The sequence below is a fragment of the Myripristis murdjan genome, chromosome 14 (genome assembly GCF_902150065.1).
Source record: "Myripristis murdjan chromosome 14, fMyrMur1.1, whole genome shotgun sequence".
Lineage (NCBI taxonomy): Eukaryota > Metazoa > Chordata > Actinopteri > Holocentriformes > Holocentridae > Myripristis > Myripristis murdjan.
The window spans coordinates 20,085,690-20,106,504 of NC_043993.1; the positions used below are offsets into that span (position 1 = coordinate 20,085,690).

At 41.6% G+C, this 20,815-nt stretch overlaps 1 protein-coding gene across 3 annotated transcripts in view; it reads left to right on the plus strand.

The window, feature by feature from the left end:
• The first annotated feature begins 2,656 nt into the window (after positions 1 to 2,656).
• Positions 2,657 to 20,815, plus strand: part of mtmr4 (myotubularin related protein 4) — a 51,069-nt gene continuing 32,910 nt past the window's right edge. Inside the window, exons 1-2 of one of the 3 annotated variants that reach the window (XM_030068550.1) lie at positions 2,657 to 2,720; positions 12,663 to 12,763. In XM_030068550.1, coding sequence (XP_029924410.1) covers positions 12,761 to 12,763 — 3 coding nt within the window. In that variant the 5' untranslated portion in view covers positions 2,657 to 2,720; positions 12,663 to 12,760. Of the gene's footprint in view, positions 2,721 to 10,815; positions 10,834 to 11,343; positions 11,471 to 12,662; positions 12,764 to 20,815 lie in introns of those variants that run through there. The other 2 variants (XM_030068551.1, XM_030068552.1) reach the window with 2 other exon arrangements.

Sequence of the window (20,815 nt, forward strand, 5' to 3'; positions counted from 1 at the left end):
TTTAATTCTATTTTTACATATATGCTATTTTTTTTTTTTATTATTCAATTTTTTTTTTTTTTTACATCAGTAATATAAAATAGGATGTGGCTTCAATCCAGATATTATCATGTGAACATAAATCTGATGTTATGTGAATGGTTTTAACAACATGAAAACCACACAGATATAAAAATAAATAAATAAACAAACTTTTTAGCAACATAAATTCATTGTCAGCTTCAGCGGAGACGGTGCAAAGTTTGGATACTGACCTGTTTGGCATTGCCGACCCAGAAGGTCAAGTGATGAAACCGGACAAACTTCCCCCTTTCATGCTGAAGGGTAAAGTAGAATGGAAAGGTCACATTCCAAAACGAGACTTCTACTACGTGCAAAAAGTGTCATTCACTGTTGCTAGATGATTTGAAAGCATGCAATAAAATAGTCATTGAATTTGTACAACAGAAGGTGGATTCTCTTCTTGGCTGTGATAACACAGTAACCAAGTGGATCCTCTGTGTTTTGGAAAATCTGAATGATGAACTTCAGTTGAAGATTTTTCCTCAAAATACCACATTAATTTTACATTCAGAGTGGTTCTAAAGTAATTACACTGTACATAACCTAAAGAGCTCTGGATTTGTGAACTTTTCCACTGATTTATTTAGTTATGCAACACTGAGTCATTTGTGTAACAGTACTATTAGGTAATATTAGGTATACGTATCAAGCTGCATCACAACAAAAAGTCATCTTCACTTGTTATCTTACCTTCTCCCCTTTATCAGTGTAGCTGGTCTAAAAAAGAAATAAATACATGAATCATTATTACTTCATCAACAAGCGCTCAAAACATTACTTCAGACTGACTCTGGTTTTAAAATTTCTTGTTAAATGACTAAATTGGTTCATATGCACTGCAGAAAAATCATCTTATGCCTTGCTGCTGAGAGTGGCCCCTCATCATAATCACCTCTATTAATGGTGAAGTCCCTTACCATGATGCCGTTGTAGACAGGCTGCAGTTCACCAGGATAAAGATCAAAATCACTGTCTGGCCTGGTTGTGTACAGATAAGTACTGGCCTGAGGACCAGCTATGATTGGTCTGTGTGATCTACACCCACCTGTCCGCCTCCCACCTTCCTGCTGCACTTGAGCCCGGGGATTCAGCCACACCAGCCCAAGTTTTGTCATCACCCTCGAGTATCGATCCTCCTCTGTCTCCACTGATTTGTCGCTCCTCATTTGTGAGCTCAGTCGTTATAGAAACTGAATGAAACAGGCACACATTAATCCCAGGGGAGTCACACACACACACACACACACACACACACACACACACACTACTCACTGAAGTCAGGGGTGTTTTGCTCGAAGCTCTGTATGCTTTACTCAAACACAATGTAATCCCAAGGTGAAGAACCTTTTTTATATTTGCAAAACGACAGATAACTCATCAGGGAATGGTGCGAGCGTTCATCCCTGCAGTCCCACTGTGGTCCTTCACGCTGATATGATTCCCACCACTAGATGGAGCCAGAGTATTGCCATGTATGCACGAACCCAAGCCAAGGGTCAGTGCAGCATCTCCCAGCAGATAGATAATGCATGCACACACAGGATTTGACTTTGAATTATCCCAGTGGAATATTGATCCGTCATTTTTCAGTGTTGAAAAACGACGGATCATTTGTTTGATACTAATTCAAACATTGACTGAGAGACTCAAAATAAATTGCTAATAATTTTTAAAATGTAAACTGAACTTGAACAATTGCTTTTTTTCTACACACACTATCTTGGCCTGAAAAAAAAAAAAAAAAAAACACTGGAATGGGACGGACGTCATGCTTTGCCTTTATGGATCCGTCAGAGCAGGCAGAAATGTCCCTGGAGTGTGTCGTGCGTGGAGGTGAGGTGAAGGGTTGCACGACTGTTGACTGGTAACTGAGAGCATCTGAGGTCAGGCGCAGGCGATTACAGGCAAGGCCGATGAACAAAAATAGTGCTTGGCCCTGGATACAGCGCTGCAGACTGGGCGCACCACACGTACACATGCCAACGTCTATGTCAGCGCAGCTCAAAGAAAAGACACCAAATTCATACACGCCGCTCGGTTTTCTACTCCTTTGCATACGCATGAGCTCAGTCTACTAATCTTTGTAATTCATGCTCAATTTAGATTTATAATAATACATAATTCATTCATTTGTTGTTGTTTTTTTATTGTTTTACTCACAGTTTTATGCTTTTAAAGTGTATTTTATGGTTTGGAAGTTGCAGAATGAATGAAGATTAGACTTTTATTAGGATTATACAAAATTATACAAAATCAAGGTGGTGATTTTTTTAAATTAATTTTATTATTAGTGGTAGTATTAGTGTTAGTAGTGGTATTAGTATTGCAATACCATATGTGACTACTAAATTCATAGCCTAATAATACCATGCTGCTAACCGGTGTGCGTGCGTGCGCAGACAGTTTGTGCCGCGCTGTGATTTTCTATTGGTGCGCCTTACAAGTACAGACGCACCTGATTGGTTACACTGTGGGTGTGTGCGCATCACTCACCCCCGCTTTCTAAACTCCCATTGGCTGTTGGAAATCGCGCAAAACCATTGGTCCAGTATGCTTCACTTCCCTCGTGACCATTGGCTGGTGCAGAAGTCATCGCAGGGGAATGCGGAAGTCGTGGAGTCTACTGAGTCACCGTTGTATCAGCTGATTCTTTCTGAGTGAGTAACTCGATTTAATTTTCCAAAATGAAGCGACTTGTGAACGTTGCATTTGTGTGTGAAGTGTGCTCTGGGCGTCGGGATTTTGTTGAACATGTGAACTTTACGTCGTTGTGGTTGTTTTCTGTTTGCATAGGAGCGAATTTTAGAAAACAAGCACGAGTAATGTAGCCATCCGGTAGCTAGCGTGCTAACGTTAGCACACACTCACGCACACACACGCGCGCGCACACACAAACACACACACACACACACACACACACACTCACTTTCGTTTTAACTCAACCAGTCACCACCCAGGGAGGCTCAGACTCACTTACTTCCATTTTCACCTCAGCGTCACTCGCCAGTAAACTTTCAACATGTCATTACTCTCGTACACCTGTTGTGCTGTGTGTGTGTGTGTGTGTGTGTGTGTGTGTGTGTGTGACCAGAGAAAATGAAATTCCGAGGCAAAGTTTCCCTCGACTCTTGGAAATTTCTGGACTGGTTCGCTGGTCAGAGGGAAGCACCGCGGGATTCCCCACAGGGCTCAAACCTGTTTTGTGCTCATTTCCGACAGCATTAGTATTACAGTCATCTTAGTATATCACGACTATCAAACCTTATTAAATTACTGTTGCATTGAATGTGCAAAGTGGCTAGCATCTAGAAGTCTTCTCGGACCCTACAGTGTTAATAACATCCGATTCAGTAACAGCGATGAAATGTAAAAGTTCTCATGAATCTAATTAATTAACCTTAACGATTAATGTGCTGCCACCTGACAATATCCCATTTTTTAAAAAAACTAAAATTACTTTGGGCCATTTTGTGTTTTTTAGTAGGTGTTTCATTATTTGTGTCCTGCAAATGTCCTCAGAAAAAAATCCTAACAGGGTGGAGAAATCTGTGCATCACCAGCACCGTCTCCTTTTTGTGTTCAGCTGCTTCTGCTTGGTGACTTAATAAAATGTGACAGGCTTGCAGTTTATTACTTTGCCAGTCGTGCTTGCAGTCACTTGAATTATTTTTCTCATTTCTGGTTTCATCACCCTGAAAATATACACATACAAGGGGGGCGTTTTTATTATTTCCTCCACTTTCCCTCCCGTTGACATGTCTCAGATTCATTTTCTTGCTGATGTGCTGACTTCACTAAAATGCTGATGGGCATGAAGACTCCACGTTGTGTGTTCAGACCCAATGCTTTCCTTTGCCAAGACCTGTCTTCCCATTGTGAGATTGTCTTTACTGAAATTTTCTCACTCTCCACTGTTTATGTCCACTCTGCTTTTTACTTTGCTCAACCCCATATAAGACCAGTCTTTACCCTGGTATTTTAAATAACTGTAAATCTATCCCCAACCCTCTATCTCCGTCGAAAGTACTGGAAGTAATAGGCACATCTCAGCTCAAAACACACCTTGAAATTAATTATATGTATAAACTTTTTCCAATTTTCAAATTACTGCGTATTACTGATATCCTCTCACGCCCCTTAATATTTGATCCTTCTAGTTTTGTAGCTTGCAGCCTTCAGTCCCGTAAACCATCGTCCTCTCCTGGTTTGTTATTGTTACTTGTGCAGCACTCTCCAGATTTAAATCATAACTCAGTCAGACACTAATTCATAAACTTCCTCAACTGCAAATCAGACATCAGCCCAGTCTCCCACTGCATTCCCCAAGGTCTTTGGTCCTTTCCTCTTTGTTCAGTCACATTATCCCTAATCATGCTCCACTTCCACTGCTATGCAGATAACGTTCAGCTCTCCATTGCCACAGAGTTTACCCTCATTGACGACCTCATTGTACTCAAATCTTAGATGCAAGCAGACTTTTTCAAAATCTGCTGTAACAAATTTGAACATATACGCGCAAGTGGCAATTCACAGGGTCCAAACACAATAGGCACCTTCAGAAGAATTCGAAAACATGCCACATATGTAGATTGGCACATTGTTGGCAAGTAGAACTTGGCCACCATGGGATTTGAACCCTCAACATTTGTATCCCAAGAGCAGGTGACTTACTTTTCCACGCATCTTCTTACAGCTTGAGGCAATGACATCACATGTGTCAGACCGGGGTGTGTTTGTCTGATTCAATTTAAAACATTTACAACAGTAAACATGTAGGTCAAACAAATCACATAACACTCTTCTGATTCCGTTTGTATTGTCATATATTTTGGTGATGTTTGCTCAAACACTGGGGAAATAGAAGATGTCGTGCATACGGCACCAAATACAACGAGACGGTGGATATCACAGGGGAGTCACCATTTGACTGATCTGATTTGAAACATGTCATAGTGTCGTATCATTCGAGTAGCAGGCCAGGAGAAAGGCCCATGATGTACTGGGGGACGGTACCCGCGTCCTCTACCCCAAATGTTCCCTCACAGGCGCCACTTCCGCCTCCCCAGATGCTCCACCAATTGGTGTAACGCATCATTTACTCCCGAGGCCTGAACAAGGCACCTAAGGACAGTGCACTGAGCTTGGCGCATTTTCCAGTGTAAAACTTCATGCCAAGCACATTCGCTTATTTACTTAACCTCGTACATTTAGGCATGATCCCAACGCAGCTCTTTTGTACTTTTTATGTTTCTTCTGTTATAGTCCTCATATTCTGTTTTAGTGTATCTGTGTCTGTGCTTCTGTCTGTGTCTTGTTGACTGTTGCCCCAGAACCGAATAGATTGATTTGATTGACAGTTGATGAGTCATGGCTGTTTTTCTGATCATAAGCGTTTTGCGTAAATTTCAAAAACACACTGCGGCAAAGTGGTTGTGAATATCTAAAATCCTTTGAGAGCTTTTTGTTATGGGAGGCCAGAGATCATGCACAGCAAATATGACTATGATTGGACTAAGTTGTAACTTTCTCAGCCCATCACAACTCAAGCACATCTGGTGTACTCCCATATCTATAATCATAACAAATGTAAACAACCTTTCCAGAGTCTTAAACAACAATTACTTACTTACTCACTCTAGCATTCTCAGTCTTGGAGTCAAAAGCTCAAACAACATGCTGCATTTAGGACGGTATTTCATCGCAAGGCATCTAGCTGTAATTATGGAGTGGGGCTTCAAAATCATATCTCACTTGAGTACTCGATTATGGCAAAAATTACATGGTTATCAATATTGAGATCACGATTATTTAACACAATTACTCACTGACTTTGGAGGCAGCATGCACTTATTGAACTTGAAAAAATTTCTGTGTAACAGTGGATTTCCTTGAACTTTAATAAGCATGCCACAGCCTGGTTGAGAACGAATTTGGGCTATTAGGAGGGAGCGAAAGTGCACCCCTGCAAAGGAGAGTGTGCGCTTTATTTACAACTCAAGACAAAACAAGAGCATCACTGCAAAACAAAATCTGGCACAATTATCTTGTTTTAATAATCGGCGAAAGTCACAGTAGAACTATAATAAATAAAATGTGATTAATCGCCCAGTCCCACTTGAGTTGAGCTTTTTTCCACTTTTCAGCACACACATGTTCACTGGAGTTCAGGAGTACATCAGCTGCACTGGGAATCTACTGTCACAACACAGCTTTCAAGCCATTTCACAGCTTTCAGTATCAATTAATGTTACCAGGATGTGTCCAGGACATACAGTAAATTGTGCTAAAATTACCCAGATCTCCTTTTCCCGGTCTGTAGATGTGTCTGAAATGCTTTTTATAGATAAGGTTTTCAAAATGAAAGCACTGAAGTGATACAGGATCCTCATGGCTGTCCTTGTTGGTGGTTGATCTTTTGATGGCCATGCATGGTTAGTTGATACTTCTTAGCATGACTGTAACTGTATCTGTCCTCATCATAACTAAGAGAACATGTAATCTGCTGTGATATATTTAGTTTGCGTGTGTCCAAATCACAAACTTGACTTGGGGTTAAAAGTATCGAGACCATTTCTCCATTTACAAAGCAAATTCATTACCAGAAAGTTTAAACATTAATCTAACCTTAATGATACAGACTGAAATTTTATTAGTCATTGTTTATGAATCTTTCAGTGACCAGAATGCAGTGAGGGAATTGTGCATTTTTACAACTCAACATGGCCTAAGAATTTACCATTATGTAAGTACAGGTGATTTCACATAAAACTGGTTTTAGCTGAAGGAATGAATTTCAGGTAGAGTGTGCTGCAGGCATAGTGCTAATTTACTGTAGCCCAAGACCAGATTTGACATGTATGGGCCTGCACCCATCTGCGGAAGGTGTGGTGGTTAGACTGTCAGGGAGATTAATAGTAATAACTTTTAATGACTTTTTCTGTCTGCAGCGTTTACACGGACGTGCACACTCGACCTTGTATATGGAGTCTTAGCTGTGGTCTGCACATACAAGATATTCACTTGTGTTGAGGAATATGGACCAAAGAAATTAGATTTTATCAGAGGCCTTAAGTCACTTTTCTCTAAACTCCAATATTTTGGGCAAAAATACCCCTTTTTCTGACTTCTCCTTCTCCTCTGTACGTCCAGTGGTTTGGTTCCTATAGGTAGCATTTCATGTTAGCTGAGCATAAAGACTTGAAATCTATGGGAGTCATTAGCCTAGCTTCGTCAAAGTGTAAAAATACACCTCACATTAACCCCGAAGCTATGTTATTTAGAGTGTATCGTGTATTTGAAACACGACAGAAAACTACAAGTCTGTCTGCCGTCATCGTCACTAAAATGTTTTTTTTTTTTTGTTCTTTAGCTAAACATATGCACCAGTCTCCAGCATATTATTTCTTTTCATATATTACTGGTGTCAAAGTGTAGAGGTGTCTCTGAGCAGAAATGTGTTTAGCAGTGTAAGTTACAGGGTCCTATTTTAATCCCACAATCGCGATGATCAGTGGTAAGTGGTGCATCCTAGTGCACGGTCAGTGAAGGCGTATCCAAACTCACTCGCTGTTTTCATTAATTTGACCGCAGGCTTGCCTACACGTGCTGAATGTGAAGGGGCTGTGTGCAGTGGAATACACTAAAGTGGTCTGAAGATTAACGATCATCTTCACGCAATTCATTATGTCAGTGGAATAAATGTATAAATCAAATACACATGCATTTCATTATTCATTAAAAAAACAATTGAAGTGACGAATGTAACTAATGTAATAGAGAAAATGCCGTCCATGGCTAGAACCCCTCCACCAACTGCTTCCCCGCCCTGTTGAGCCTCTCTCTGCCGTACTCTTTCAGTGTTTCCCCTATGGTTCTGGTTTTGGCGAGGGGGATGTGTGCTTCGTGCGTGCGCGTGCTTTGTGCACAAAAATCTTTCGGGCGCATGCAAAGCGTAAACACACACATTGTGGAGGGTGGGGACAATATTAATACGTTGCTCAATATTCTTCAGATTTGTACTCATTGATTCAGCTATATTAATAGAAAATTTAACAAACTAAGTAGTCAACCCGTGGCTGTAGTGCGTAGAACGTCCGTGTGGGTGTCCTTTAGACTTGGACCAGGGACCAGAGGAGTGCAAACGCACTCATCTTTGCCACTAGTGGTCGACTCAGGCCAATGTTGCCAGGTGGGAAATGTAGGATTATCGTACCAGAGGCTCAAAATTATCGTATTTTGAGGGAAATTATCGTACACATGTGATAACCAAAATAACAAGCCCAATGATACGCTATTGTCAAATATAGTCGCTCTAGTGTTTAATAGCGTCCTGCAGTCACTCAGTGGCATCAGTACGGAATGGATTAACGGCGCCAACTGCTTCTGTTTTGAATCGTGCTCGCTCGACTTCCTGACCTGACTATGAGCGTCTCATGAGGTGGGCACAGCTGACCATTCAGCCAGTCATGCTCGTTGTGCTGAGACAAGCGCATAGACGTCATACACGATTGACTGGAAACACGTCACATGGGGATAGATGCCTTCAGGGTTAAAAAAAAAAAAAAAAAACTCTCCGGCAGACAGTTGCGGCAGGCAATAATTTGAAATGGTCAAATTATCGTACATTTGGTGTGTTTGGGGATTATTGATCGTAAAGAGGGCCAAATTATTGTACAAATACGATAATTATCGTACACCTGGCAACACTGACTCAGGCTGTGGTACGCCAATATTTTCGCCTGTTTTTCAGACGGCTGGAGCCGACGTGACATGAATTATTTATTTAATTTGCGGGGGCACAAGTGTGATTCTCCTCTGTTCTCCTCAGGGCCGGGTCTAGGCAGGCATGTATGAGGGGGCAGCCACAAATGTTGAGGGGGCATTGTGCTCCAGCACCTTTTACCATGTCTAACTGAATATATTTTGGGGCATTTAGTTTGAGGGGGCACAACATTTATTTGATGGGGCCAGGCCCCCTCTTGCCCCTGCGTAGACCCGGCCCTGGTTCTCCTCCTCTCTCTGCGTGTGGATGGGTGCGCACGCGTGTGACTATTGTGTGATTAGAGCGGAGCCCCGCCCTGCCTTCTCACAAGACAGCAGAGTGCATTCCCACCAGATAGACCCTATACTGAAATTATATAAATTAGATTAATAACTAACCTGAACGTATTTAGTTTATTTGATAAAACACGATCTAGACATATGCTATAGAAATGTGACATTAAATTATTTCTGTTGTGATTTTATTTATTTTTTAATTTTAAAATTAATTAAATTAAATTAATTTAGCGTGACTTTCAGGCAAGGCAGGAGGCTCCGTTGGCGAGGCGCTGTGCCCCGCCAATAGAATGATAGGGTAAACACTGTCTTTGCCGTGTTTCCCCTGAAAAATCATGTTGGCATCCTGCACAATGTGTATAGGCCCATATATATTGTGCAAAACGCAGCATGCCACGAAGACGACACTGACTTTCTGAGCTCTGCTTTGTAATCTGTCACTTGACTTGTCCAAACATCTAAAACACTTCCTCAGCATGATTAATGTTAGCTCCACTATATGGTTCTTGACCTTGGCAAGACATTGTTTAATCTACGTTGCTGCTGAGTTGTTGGTGAAATATATGGCATAAACCGCTCATCTAGAGCAGGAACGGCAGAATTGACGTTGCTCTGAGAGCGGGGCTGTTATCTCAATAACTTAATTTTTTAAGGATTATTTTTGGGCATCTCTGCTTTATTAGACAGCCACAGTGGAGAGAGATAGGAGAAACAGAGCAGAGAGAGGGGATGACATGCAGCTATGGGTCTGGGCTGGATTTAAACCCAGGCCACTGTGGCTTACCCTTAGTATTACATGGTATGCGCTGTACATGGTGAGCCACTGGGCCACCCAATGACTCCATTTTTTTTTTTTTTACCAAAATAGCACATCTCACCTTGTGCTTCCTCATTTAAATATACCTCTATTTTCCGTGCGCCACCCCTCCCACCTTTGCACCATGCCCGTTGCACAAGCACGAAAATACCACATGAACAGGCAAAGGTTGTCCCAGGTCACCGACATGCTAATTGGTCATAGCTCTGCTTGAAAAGTTTGCGCAAAAATAGTGCCCACAGTCTTTTTTGTTTCTTTTGACGAATTATGTTGCCAAACGTAAAAAATTGCCCAGAAAAACAGAAATATCAGAAGTGCCTGCTGAGGATCTGTTTGAATTAGGCACCAGGCTACGCCCTGGCACGAAGGCATCTCCCAAATCATGCAGCCGCCTGCCAACAAAAATATAGTTTGATTCTTTTTATTAGTGTGACATAATTTTAAAAACAGTAACTATGTTTCCCTGTTAACACCGCAAGGTCAGTACATTTGTTATATTGTTGTCATACAGTTGTTGAAACATTTCACCTAAAGGTCACTTATGCCTAGTGGGAAAAAATCATCTTAACTAATTGCAACATTTTGCTACTGTGTCTGTTTTGTCTCTAAAGAGAGTGATGTAGTCAGCCTCAGAGCCCAGATATGTAGCCTCAGAGATAAGACATACTAATCAGCTGGCTAGAGGAGGAAGTGTTCTGCTGTCAGCAAACACACATACACACACACACGTACACACACATAACATTCAGGGTGTTTTTTCACCGTCTACTCTTGTGAAAAAAAAAAAGAGAGAAGTTGTCTAGTATATGCCTCGTTCAAAGACTGGCGACACCAAATTTTCACTGTTCTGAAGTTTGGCCTTTTTTATTGTTTGTACTTCCCTCTTTTCTCGGTATGTAAGTATGTGAAAATTGATTTTTAATTTTTATATCGTTGTTAATGAAAACTAGTTATTCATCAGATTATATTTAGCCTACAGCACTGTACATTGTATTTTTCATTGTGCAGTAGTGTTGTTCATCTAGCTGTTTTAACACTGAGTTACTGTTGAGGCACTGTTTCATTTTCCACATTTTTTGTCCGCTGAAGCAGGAGGTGACTTGTCCTGGTCTGAGTGTTATTTTTTACCCAAAGCAGTTTGACTAGACTTTGCCAACTTGTGGTTGCTTGTTTTGTGATAAAATACTGATTAGCAGTGAGAGGCAGCCCTGTTAATAAAATGAGGCACAAATGGAGGTGATACAGTGAGTTATACCCATTACGTGCCCTGTAGTGTGGCTCCTTTCACTTTGAGAACCCTGGCACTTTGTCAGAAAGTGGGAGGGAGAACGAGTAAGCAGTGGAGACAGAGAGAGGGAGGGAGAGAGGGAGTGAGGTATGTCATGCCCTGGATTACAACCAGTGTGTGTTTGGAGACGGAGAGTACTACTACTTCGCAAGCAATTTAGCTTTAATTCAACTTAAACGGTAGGAAAAGTTTCAGCAGAAAACTTTGCAGTGAAAGTAGGCTACTGATACAGCACTTTCATTCAGGTAAGGGAAGTCCAAATTGAGAAGGATTTTTTTTTTAAGTTGTATTTTCTTTCAGTGGAGCTGTGTGCAAAAGGGGGTGTGTCTGGGGAAAAACACAAGTGTAGTGAACTGAGAAGCCAGCACTGCTTACAGAGGGGATTTTTTTGGGTTAGTTCCTAGTTGTAACCTTGTAATCAAACACAAATAAGGGAATGCAGCGTTCATGTTGTGTCTGGCTGTCTCTGTGTTATGTTCTGTATTGTAAACTTGCAATGATTTGCATTATTAGGTATTTCAGTCCTCCAGCCCCTTTTGATCTGACTTGGTCATGCATAAGAGAAGAAGGCAGAGCTATACTGAGAAACTTGTTGCACAGTTGTTTAAGTCTACACCAGGTGTTTAGTTTTGGGCTCCATGACGTATATTTAAATTAATGAAGCTTGACTTGGTCAAGTGTAAGATATTATATAGCCTAGCTGTGCAACCCATGTGCAGCAGTGCAGTGCCATTCAAATTCCCAGTATTTGAATGAACTGAGGGAAGAGTTAGCGGTGTTGATGGGAAAACCTAAACAAGCCAGCTCAACTAGAGTGCCAGTGACAATGTGGGGTGTGGATCGGAGTTGTAGAATTCGTCTTTATATCCTGCGGTTATGCAATCGGCTGCTGAGTAGGCGTATTTTTAACTGATGAGGAATGTTGAGTTAGCCTTTCCTGTGTGTCAGAGTTCATCTTGGTAGAAGGTCAGCCGTTCTGGACCAAGGTGTCCATGGCGGCTGCAGCGCCCATGCATGTGCCTGCACGCTTGCCTGCTGCACTGCACACGTGGATCATGTTTACATTGACTTGACCTGATTTGTAGCAAGCACTCCTTGACCCAGGCAGTCAGGTGGTGAGCCCATCCCTCCCTACATCACACACCCCTCTGAGAGCTGTTTGAGGGGGTGTTGGATGTGTTTAAACTCCTCCAAACTAATTTCCAAGTTTAGTGTGATGGATGCCATGCCATCCATACATACTTAAGGAAGCCATTTTACAAGGTTGTTTTTGCATGTTTAATTTTTCCTTTGGCTTTTATTCAGGTTCTGTTCAGACGTAGCAGTGTTACTTTTGGAATCAAGGCCTGTCACACATACATACACACACATGTCATGTCTGAAGGTAGATTTTATTTTGTTTTGTTTTGTTTTGGTTTTGTTTGTACATGTTGGCAGGAGCTGTTGGTGGCACAGCGGAGCCCAGTAGACGGGAGGAGAGGGAGGGATCTGAAGAGCCGTGCCCAGATCGACTGTCTACAGCACCGACTGACAGCATGGTGAGCCAATCACACCACGGGGGAGTGGATTAGATCCTGTCTCATGTTTGGCTGAGTGATCCCTGGTTGCTTTTAAGCCAACTGTTAATCAAACCCTCCTACATGCTTCCTCATGGTCAAAATGCCAAGTTAGGTCTTCACTCTCACACAGGAAGTGGCACCATACTCTTGCATGTCTAAACAAAGTGCTGGGTGTTGCTAAATATTTGAGATTACTTCCCTTTACTGAATTTACTGCATGCAAAGCACTTACATTAGATGTCAATTAGGGCTGCATGTATATGCTTGTATCCAGTGTCCACATATTCCAAGGGGATTTTAAAAATTTTACTTAGATGTAATAAGTACATCAAAATTTTGCTCCCCTTATTATGACAATCATCAAGTCTAATAATTGTGATCAATAATTGTCAATGTCTTGAAAAATAAGTAAAATTACCAACTAAGCATAGTTGGCCCAAATAGTGATCCCTAATCTGTGCTCAGTGGGAGGGATATTCTGCACCACCCTGACTGAATGTGGTCCTTAGGCAGTATTTCACTCCATCCCCTGATTCGTTTCCTTGGCAGGGTTAAGGTTTTATTGTCCTGTTTGTTTCATTCAGGAACACGTTGCTGCATCAAGGAAAGTGCAGTTTGGCAGGTAACAGATGTCTAAAGTCTTTGATGTAGCCATTAAGTTGCTCCCTGCCACGTGTCTCACAGAGTCCTCTGTTTTGGAGCACATCCAGACCCAGCAGGGACACTGTTAGCCACATCATCCCATTCATGCCTAGAAGCTTATGGTAAAAAGTAAAATGCAACAAAATGTAATTGCTCTGACTGGACCCTCACAATAGTCACATGCCCATGACCAAGATTTTTTTTTATTTTAAATTGTTCTGAATGTAATAATATAAACTGTAATTGTCATACTGTAGCCCAAGTGGTTGTGGTGCTAAGGAGACACCCACCCATAATGATCAAAGCTTCAGTGTCAGCACACCAAGTACTGAAAAGAGCTTTTTAAATTGGATTAGCCCATTTATCTGTTCCCATATCTCTTGCTTGACTGGTATGTTGGAGTGCTGAAGGCCCTTCTCTCATCTGTCTGCTCAGGCATGTTGCCCTCTAGTGGATGTTAGTGCCTCTTCAGATATGAGACACAATTTGGGTGAAACGGGACCAGAGTTTTTAGTCTGCACGATACTACAATATCATATACAGGAAAAGCATTAAGCTACTTCAAGCTGATGCATGCACTTGTAACAGAGAGTTTGGATCAGAGTCCGGAAATGCTGAGTTTTAGATTTGTCCTTGTCTAATCATGCTACCGTAATGTGCCTAAGGGTCGTAATTACAGTGTAACTAATATAACCTGCAAGGTGAAAGGCTGTTAACAGATCTCTCCACTCTTTCATTTTATATGAACCTATACCTTTTATTGTAAAGTAATTGTTGAATGTATATGCACACTGTGATCTGAGCAGTACAGATATATTTGAGTAATTTTGAGCAGTTGGTACATGTATTACACATGTTTTTATACATCCCATTGATTGCATTCAAGTTTGGATTAGTGTTGTTGAAACATGAGTGTGACTCTAGGAATCCATTGTTCTCTTCCACATCACCCCTCCCCTGCCACCCCTTCCTTCCCTTATTGTGTTACAAATGTCATCATGCCCAATGTCACACAGAGCTACTCAGGCACATTATATATGTTTATATATGTACACTCCTCAAGCCAAATTACTATCACTCGTTTTGACAAGCAGGCACTGATGTCATCTCACATATAGGTGTCATGCTACATATTTCTGTAATGGTGTGATAGTCTGTCCCTGTGCTCTTTGTTATTGGGTGCACAATAAATCTACATCAGGCAGCATAAGTAGTGCTACAAAAAAGAAACTGTGCTGCAACTGTATAGGTAGAGGTGTGAAGAATGACAAATGTTCCTCGGAGATAATGGGTACTGCATTTATGAGACAGAAATAGGAAGTGTAGTGGCAGGATTTGTGCCCAGAGGTTCTGGTTGGCTGGGTCTGCAGAATGCTAACATGGTCCTGTGCCCAGGCCTCAGCCTATTGTGCAGCAGGCAGGCCAGCCCCAGGCTTAATTGGTGGCCAGGCTGATGAAAAAACAATGTGTCTACTGAGGCGCTTTAAACAAGATTGCAGATCCGAGCTAGTCATTTCTCAGGTCTGGTTTGATGTGCTTCCTGGAGGATTATGTTCGACCAGCGCACAGAGATCGGCAGAATTAGTACTCTGTGTATTTGAACGTGTCATGATTTATTTTTATAAATTATAACCGTGAAACTGGGTACCATTAAAAGCACTGTGTGGCCATAGCTAATCGTAGCTCTATCTGTGCTCAGGTGTTGTTGATCATAGGGTCTGTTTTCTCAGGTGGGATTGTAAGAAGTATGTTCCAGCAGCCTGTTCCTCAGGTAATATGATGCCTTTAATCCTGTCTTGTGAAGCAGCATTTAATTGCCTCCCAGCCTCTGTGTACGATGTTTGCTTTTTGGCTGAAACAAAACAAGAAGTATTGAGTTCATGCTGTTGTCCAGTCATGCTGCCGTATTGTCAGCAGCATAATACAAGCATGGAAAGGAGGACAATGGGGTTATTTTACCCTACCCTGGGTTCCCACAATGCATTGCCATGCTACCTTTTAGAGGCTGTGAGGCATGAGCAATAGAAGTCAATGTGCAGGTACAATGTAAAGATGCAAGCTTCTGTGTCTGCCTAGTATGATGTCACTTGGTTACATAAGGATGAAGTCACCTGTGGCCGTGTTTTGTTTAGGGCTGAGGCAGACTAGCCTGCTACCTAGACACCAGACACCTGTGGTGAGGGCCGTGTTTTAAACTCGAGGATTCATTCCAGGTTGTTGTTGTTGTTGTTAATGATTGGAGTTCAGCTCTCCTTGAATGAACTTTTGTGTCAGGCACTGACATGTTTTACCTCGCTCTGATTTCTAAGTAAGGCTGCCAGTACCTGGTTTCTTGTTCCTTATGTAGAGGTGATTCAAATAATGATGAACATGATTTTGTTTTGTTCAGTTGTATGTGTGTATATGTCTATAGCTATGTAACCTATATTTAAGCTGTATTTGTATTCATTATTCAGTTTAATTGTTTGGACAGTAAAGTCTCTTAGTTCAGCTTCGGCTAGTTCAGTAACGCAACATTAGCTTAATGTTATGGGACAGACTAAATGCACATTACCTCAAAATGCCAGATATCGGCCCAGTTAATCAGCTGACCAATTTATCTGTCTATTTCTAGTGGAAACCTTACATTATTACACATGATTGCTTTCTTATTTTCCTTTGATAGGCCATTGTATTAAATTGCGAGCTTGACCATATTTTGCTGTGTTCGTTCTCTGGTGGCTGTAGATTTAAGTGCCAGATGCATATTGGCACCTTGAAAGACCTTTCTATAGCTTTTGGGACCAGAACAGACGAGAACAACTGACTTAAGTCACCTGAGGGGTTCCCTGGAGGATGCAAAAATCCAGCGGCCAAGCAAACTGAGCAGGTTGTAAATGATGGTTGACTGGTGGAGGATCTGACCTGGTTAAAGTGGCATATGCCACCATTTTAGTGATACTTAGACTAATCAAATGTGTAATACAAGGGTACTGTCATCAGCGTAATGTGGTTTGAGAGCATGTTTGAATTTCAACTTTGTGGTAACTTGGAACTTCTCGATGAACTTCTTGATCCTGTAACGCTGAGCTCCACTCTGTGATTGAGTTGCGACAGCCAACACAACTATAGTGAACTTGGACCACCAATGCAATGCATATTTGCTATTTGCATCAGAGGTGCTATGTATATGCCAACATTATTTTACTGAGATTACCTACACAATAATCGTAAATTATTAAAAACAAAAAACAAAAACAAAAAAAAAAGAAATGTAATGTGTTTTTGTAGCTACCCTGAAGTTTGTTTTCATATCATAATGTGCATGAAAACAGCAATATGCATTTGCCCATCATGATCCACATTTTAAACGTGTGACACAAACGTGACTGTGTCTCAGCATGCAGGCACTATAACCTCCGCTTCTGGAGCTGCTGAAAACAAATTAAAATTGTTTGCGAAGACAGCATTCTTTTAGTGTTTCAAAGCCAGCCTTAGTGAGCCTTGAAGGATAGAACAATGTAGAAATTAGTAATCACCTTTAGCATTAATATAATAGATACAGCAAGCATTCCAGGGTACTTTTCTAGTTTCAAACAAATGCAACTTGAAGAACAATAGTTGAAGATCTAGATGCTTTGCCATTCTGCCAGCTATTGGAGGTCAGGGGCTTCATTTGGAAATGTCATGTATTTTTGTAGTTACCCTCAACTTTTTTTCATATTATAATGTGCATGCAAACACAGCAATATGCATTTGCCCATTGTGATACACATTTTAAAATTGTGACACAAATGTGTGATTGTGTGTTAACATGCAGGCAGACACTCTGCTTGGGTGAGCTGCTGCCCTCCTTTCCTAAAATAAATCTGGAGACACAGGAGGCCATATCTGGAGCTGACTGTCTATTGCGGCTGCTTTGGGCTGGGCTGGGCAAGCAAATCAAGGCAGGACGAAGTCCAATATTTTCACTGGACCTATGGACTGTTTCATCATAGATTTGTTTGGCATATCTCCAGGATCTTAATCTGGCTACTCACATGTTTAAGTTTTATTTAAAAACTTGGAACAGCCTTGGGGATGGGTCATTTCTACCCAAAGACTTAGGATAGGAATATGGATGAAACCTAAATTGGGGCGGAACTTATTTCATATGATCAGTGTTAGCAATTAAAATACCTATTTAAAATAATACAAGTTGAAAAACACAATACTCTTGCATTCAGCTGTGTCATTTTATCAAAGCTTTACCTGACATGTAAGCAAGCTAATTTCCATGCACAAATGATTTTACATTTTAAACACATTACTTTTTGAATTGTATCACTGCTGAAGTCTCACGTAGAACCTGCATAAAGAATGAAAACAAATGAAAAAGGTCCTTCATGGTTTTGCTAATCTCATCAAAGGATAGTCCTCAGCCCTCTCAGACTCTATGAGTTTGCATTCCTCTGGGATCTATACAATCCAGTCATTTAGGATTTGGCCAAAGAAACAAACAGTTGAGACTATGGCACTAAGTTTCAAGACAGAGGAGCTAATTTATCTAGTGTATCCTCTCCCTCTCCCTCTCTTGCTAATTCATCCACCGACAAACAAGCACACATAAGAAAGCAAAGACGTGCTTTTTTTTTTGTAGGATTGGCATGATCGTGGTCTGCTGCAGTGCACAATGATTCACTTCATGTCTGCATGTAGCTTGTGGAAAATAAATCCAATGAGCCAGAAGCCTACCGTGTGATGTAAATAAATCTATGAGGTACTGCTGCCTTATTTGCGAAAGTGCATTTTGCAGCCGTGGGTGCCTTAGTCCATTTACATGATGAGATGGTAGTCCCTCCTTGCCAATGTAATATACAGTCACACTAACCATGAAGAAGTTCAGCTGAAAAGAAAACCCGTCAGTGAATCTAAAACTATAACCTCTGCTTCTGGAACTGCTGAAATCCACTTAAAATTGGTATGAAGAGTTCATTGTTTTAGTGTTTCAAAACCAAGTTTGAGCGGGCCCTCAATGATAGAAAAATCTAGAAATAAATAATCACCTTTTAATATTATTATAGTGATAGATACAGCAAGCATTCCCAGGTACTTTCCCAGTTCCAAACAAATGCAACTTGAAGAATGATAGTTGAAGATCTAGATGCTGTGCCATTCTGCCAGAATGATGGAGGTCAGGGGCTCACCAGAAAAGCAAGTATTGGGAAAATATGTTGGACCCAAATGTCATTTAATTATATGCCAGAATGTTTTCCTTGAGACTATTTGAACTGGATTAGATTTACTACAGTGGTCTGTAATTGTTACTAACAACATTGAATGATTCCAGTAAAAATCATACTGTCCGTTAATTTTTTTCCAAAGTTTGTAAAGTAAAAATAAAAAATGTGGGACAAATTCCCAACTGCTTGACATCTCTGCAGAGTATTAGTATGTTCCATTAACGGTGCTCTGCACGTAAGTGAAGTAGAGATCCTCTTTCTCATACAAACAGTCCTCTAAAATTATACCAATAAGCCAAGTTTGGACAGGATTAGAATTAAATGGTAACAAGGGTAATATCGGTACACATTAGCCATACTCCTATGTAATTCACCCATCATTCTGGATATTTCCTAGGCAATGCCAAATTACAGACGGAGGTACATCATATGGTTAGATGTTCCAAGGTGCATATGTAATTTCTACTGTGGCTCCATGTACCCCGTCCTGGTTAGCCTGAAGATAGAATACTAAACCAGAAGCTATCGATTAAATGACCCATCACAGCAGCGCACAGGACTTAAGCCTCTGCCTTCACCTTACTGATTCCTAAAAATTGTACAGTAAATAGATGGGTGGGTTTGTGTCAGTAAATTAGCAAAAGCTTCCTCAAATACTTAAGTGTCCTCATCTTCTGGGACAAAACACTCACTGACAATCAAGAAGTTGCTTGACTGGCACCCAAATCATCCTCAAAGGAATTGAAAGACGTTTTTCTGTCAGCGGGACTAGAATTATGAGACCACCCGCGGCTGTTAGCTGTACTGTAGCTAATTGTGGCCAGAATTAATACTGGAGTTGAGTTGGAAAACATCAGTGGTATTCTTGATCTGAATGGGATTACAGTTAACAATTAACTCAAGTAATTATCACAATTACCCTACCTACCACCAGTGAAATTAATCCTGTCTGTATGGGGGTCTACCATGTAAAAATTACATTACATGACCTCCCTTGGTAAAATTAGTCCATCTAAATGGTGCTGCAGTGTGCTTCCAGCTTATTCATGATGTGCATACTGCATAAAACACACCATATAACGCTGGGGTTTCACGCAGTGAGACACCTAATGGTTGAAATGAGTGCCTGAGGGGAGTGGCTCCCCCATGTCACGACTCTGCCATGAAAGAGGTTGGGGGTTAGAGGGGGGATGGGCTATGTTTCTCCTGCTAGTGTAGGGGACACTGTATACATAATACACACACCCTCCCTTTCTGTTAGGAAGCAGAAGAGGGTGCTGCAAGCCCTGCTCAGTGCAGTGATGTACTGCAGCTGCTCTGACGGAGCCAAGGAGATGCTCAGAGAAAGGGGAGAGGGAGATTGAGCTGCTAGAATGCTGTGTCACTGGAGATCTCTGCATAGACTCTCTTCTCGCAGCACCCTCCCTCCTCTGTCTCTGCCACGTATTTCCCCTCTGCACTAAATCAATCACTGTGAGTGCAACAGCTTTGTGATGGAACACTGTCCAACCACTGGACGGGGTTTCGCTCTGCTCTGTGTGCATGAGTTTATTCATGCGTGTTAATGGGCCTATAGCATGTAAGAGTCTCCAGGGTGGGGTGATCAGCACAGTCTTGCAAAGGCTTGTGCAGGCAACTACCGGCAGACTGTGTGTGTGTGTGTGTGTGTGTGTGTGTGCGTGCGTGCGTGCTTGAGAACGAGCCACTACAACCTGGCTTCTAGATGGTGTATTCATGGCAGTCGGACTATCATCCTTGCCTTGCTAGCGGTACACTGTGTGCCTAACCGCCTGGCTGCTTAGAGAGAAGCATACTTATGAGGAGAAATTCGGCGAAGGGTGAATGTACAAGGAGTGGGGGAGGAGTAAGGGATGAGAGGGAGATAGGCAGAGAGCGATGTGTGCACGTGAATGTGGGAGAGGGAGGTAGATGCGCATGCAGAGGGTGGAGCTTAGCATCAGGCAGTTCCCTCTGTCTCCCTGTCTCTCTTTTGCTCTCTCTCCTTCTCTTTACGGTTTGCCCCCATCCTGTCACTCCACGTGAGAAGGCATATCTGCAGTCATTTTCTCACTCATGTTTACCCTTCAATTCTCCCTCAGTTGATCGGGTGGACTGCTGCGCTTACTCGCGCATTTATGGACTATCCTCTTCCTTTCAGCAGTGCAATAGGGGACGTGTTTGCAGTCTT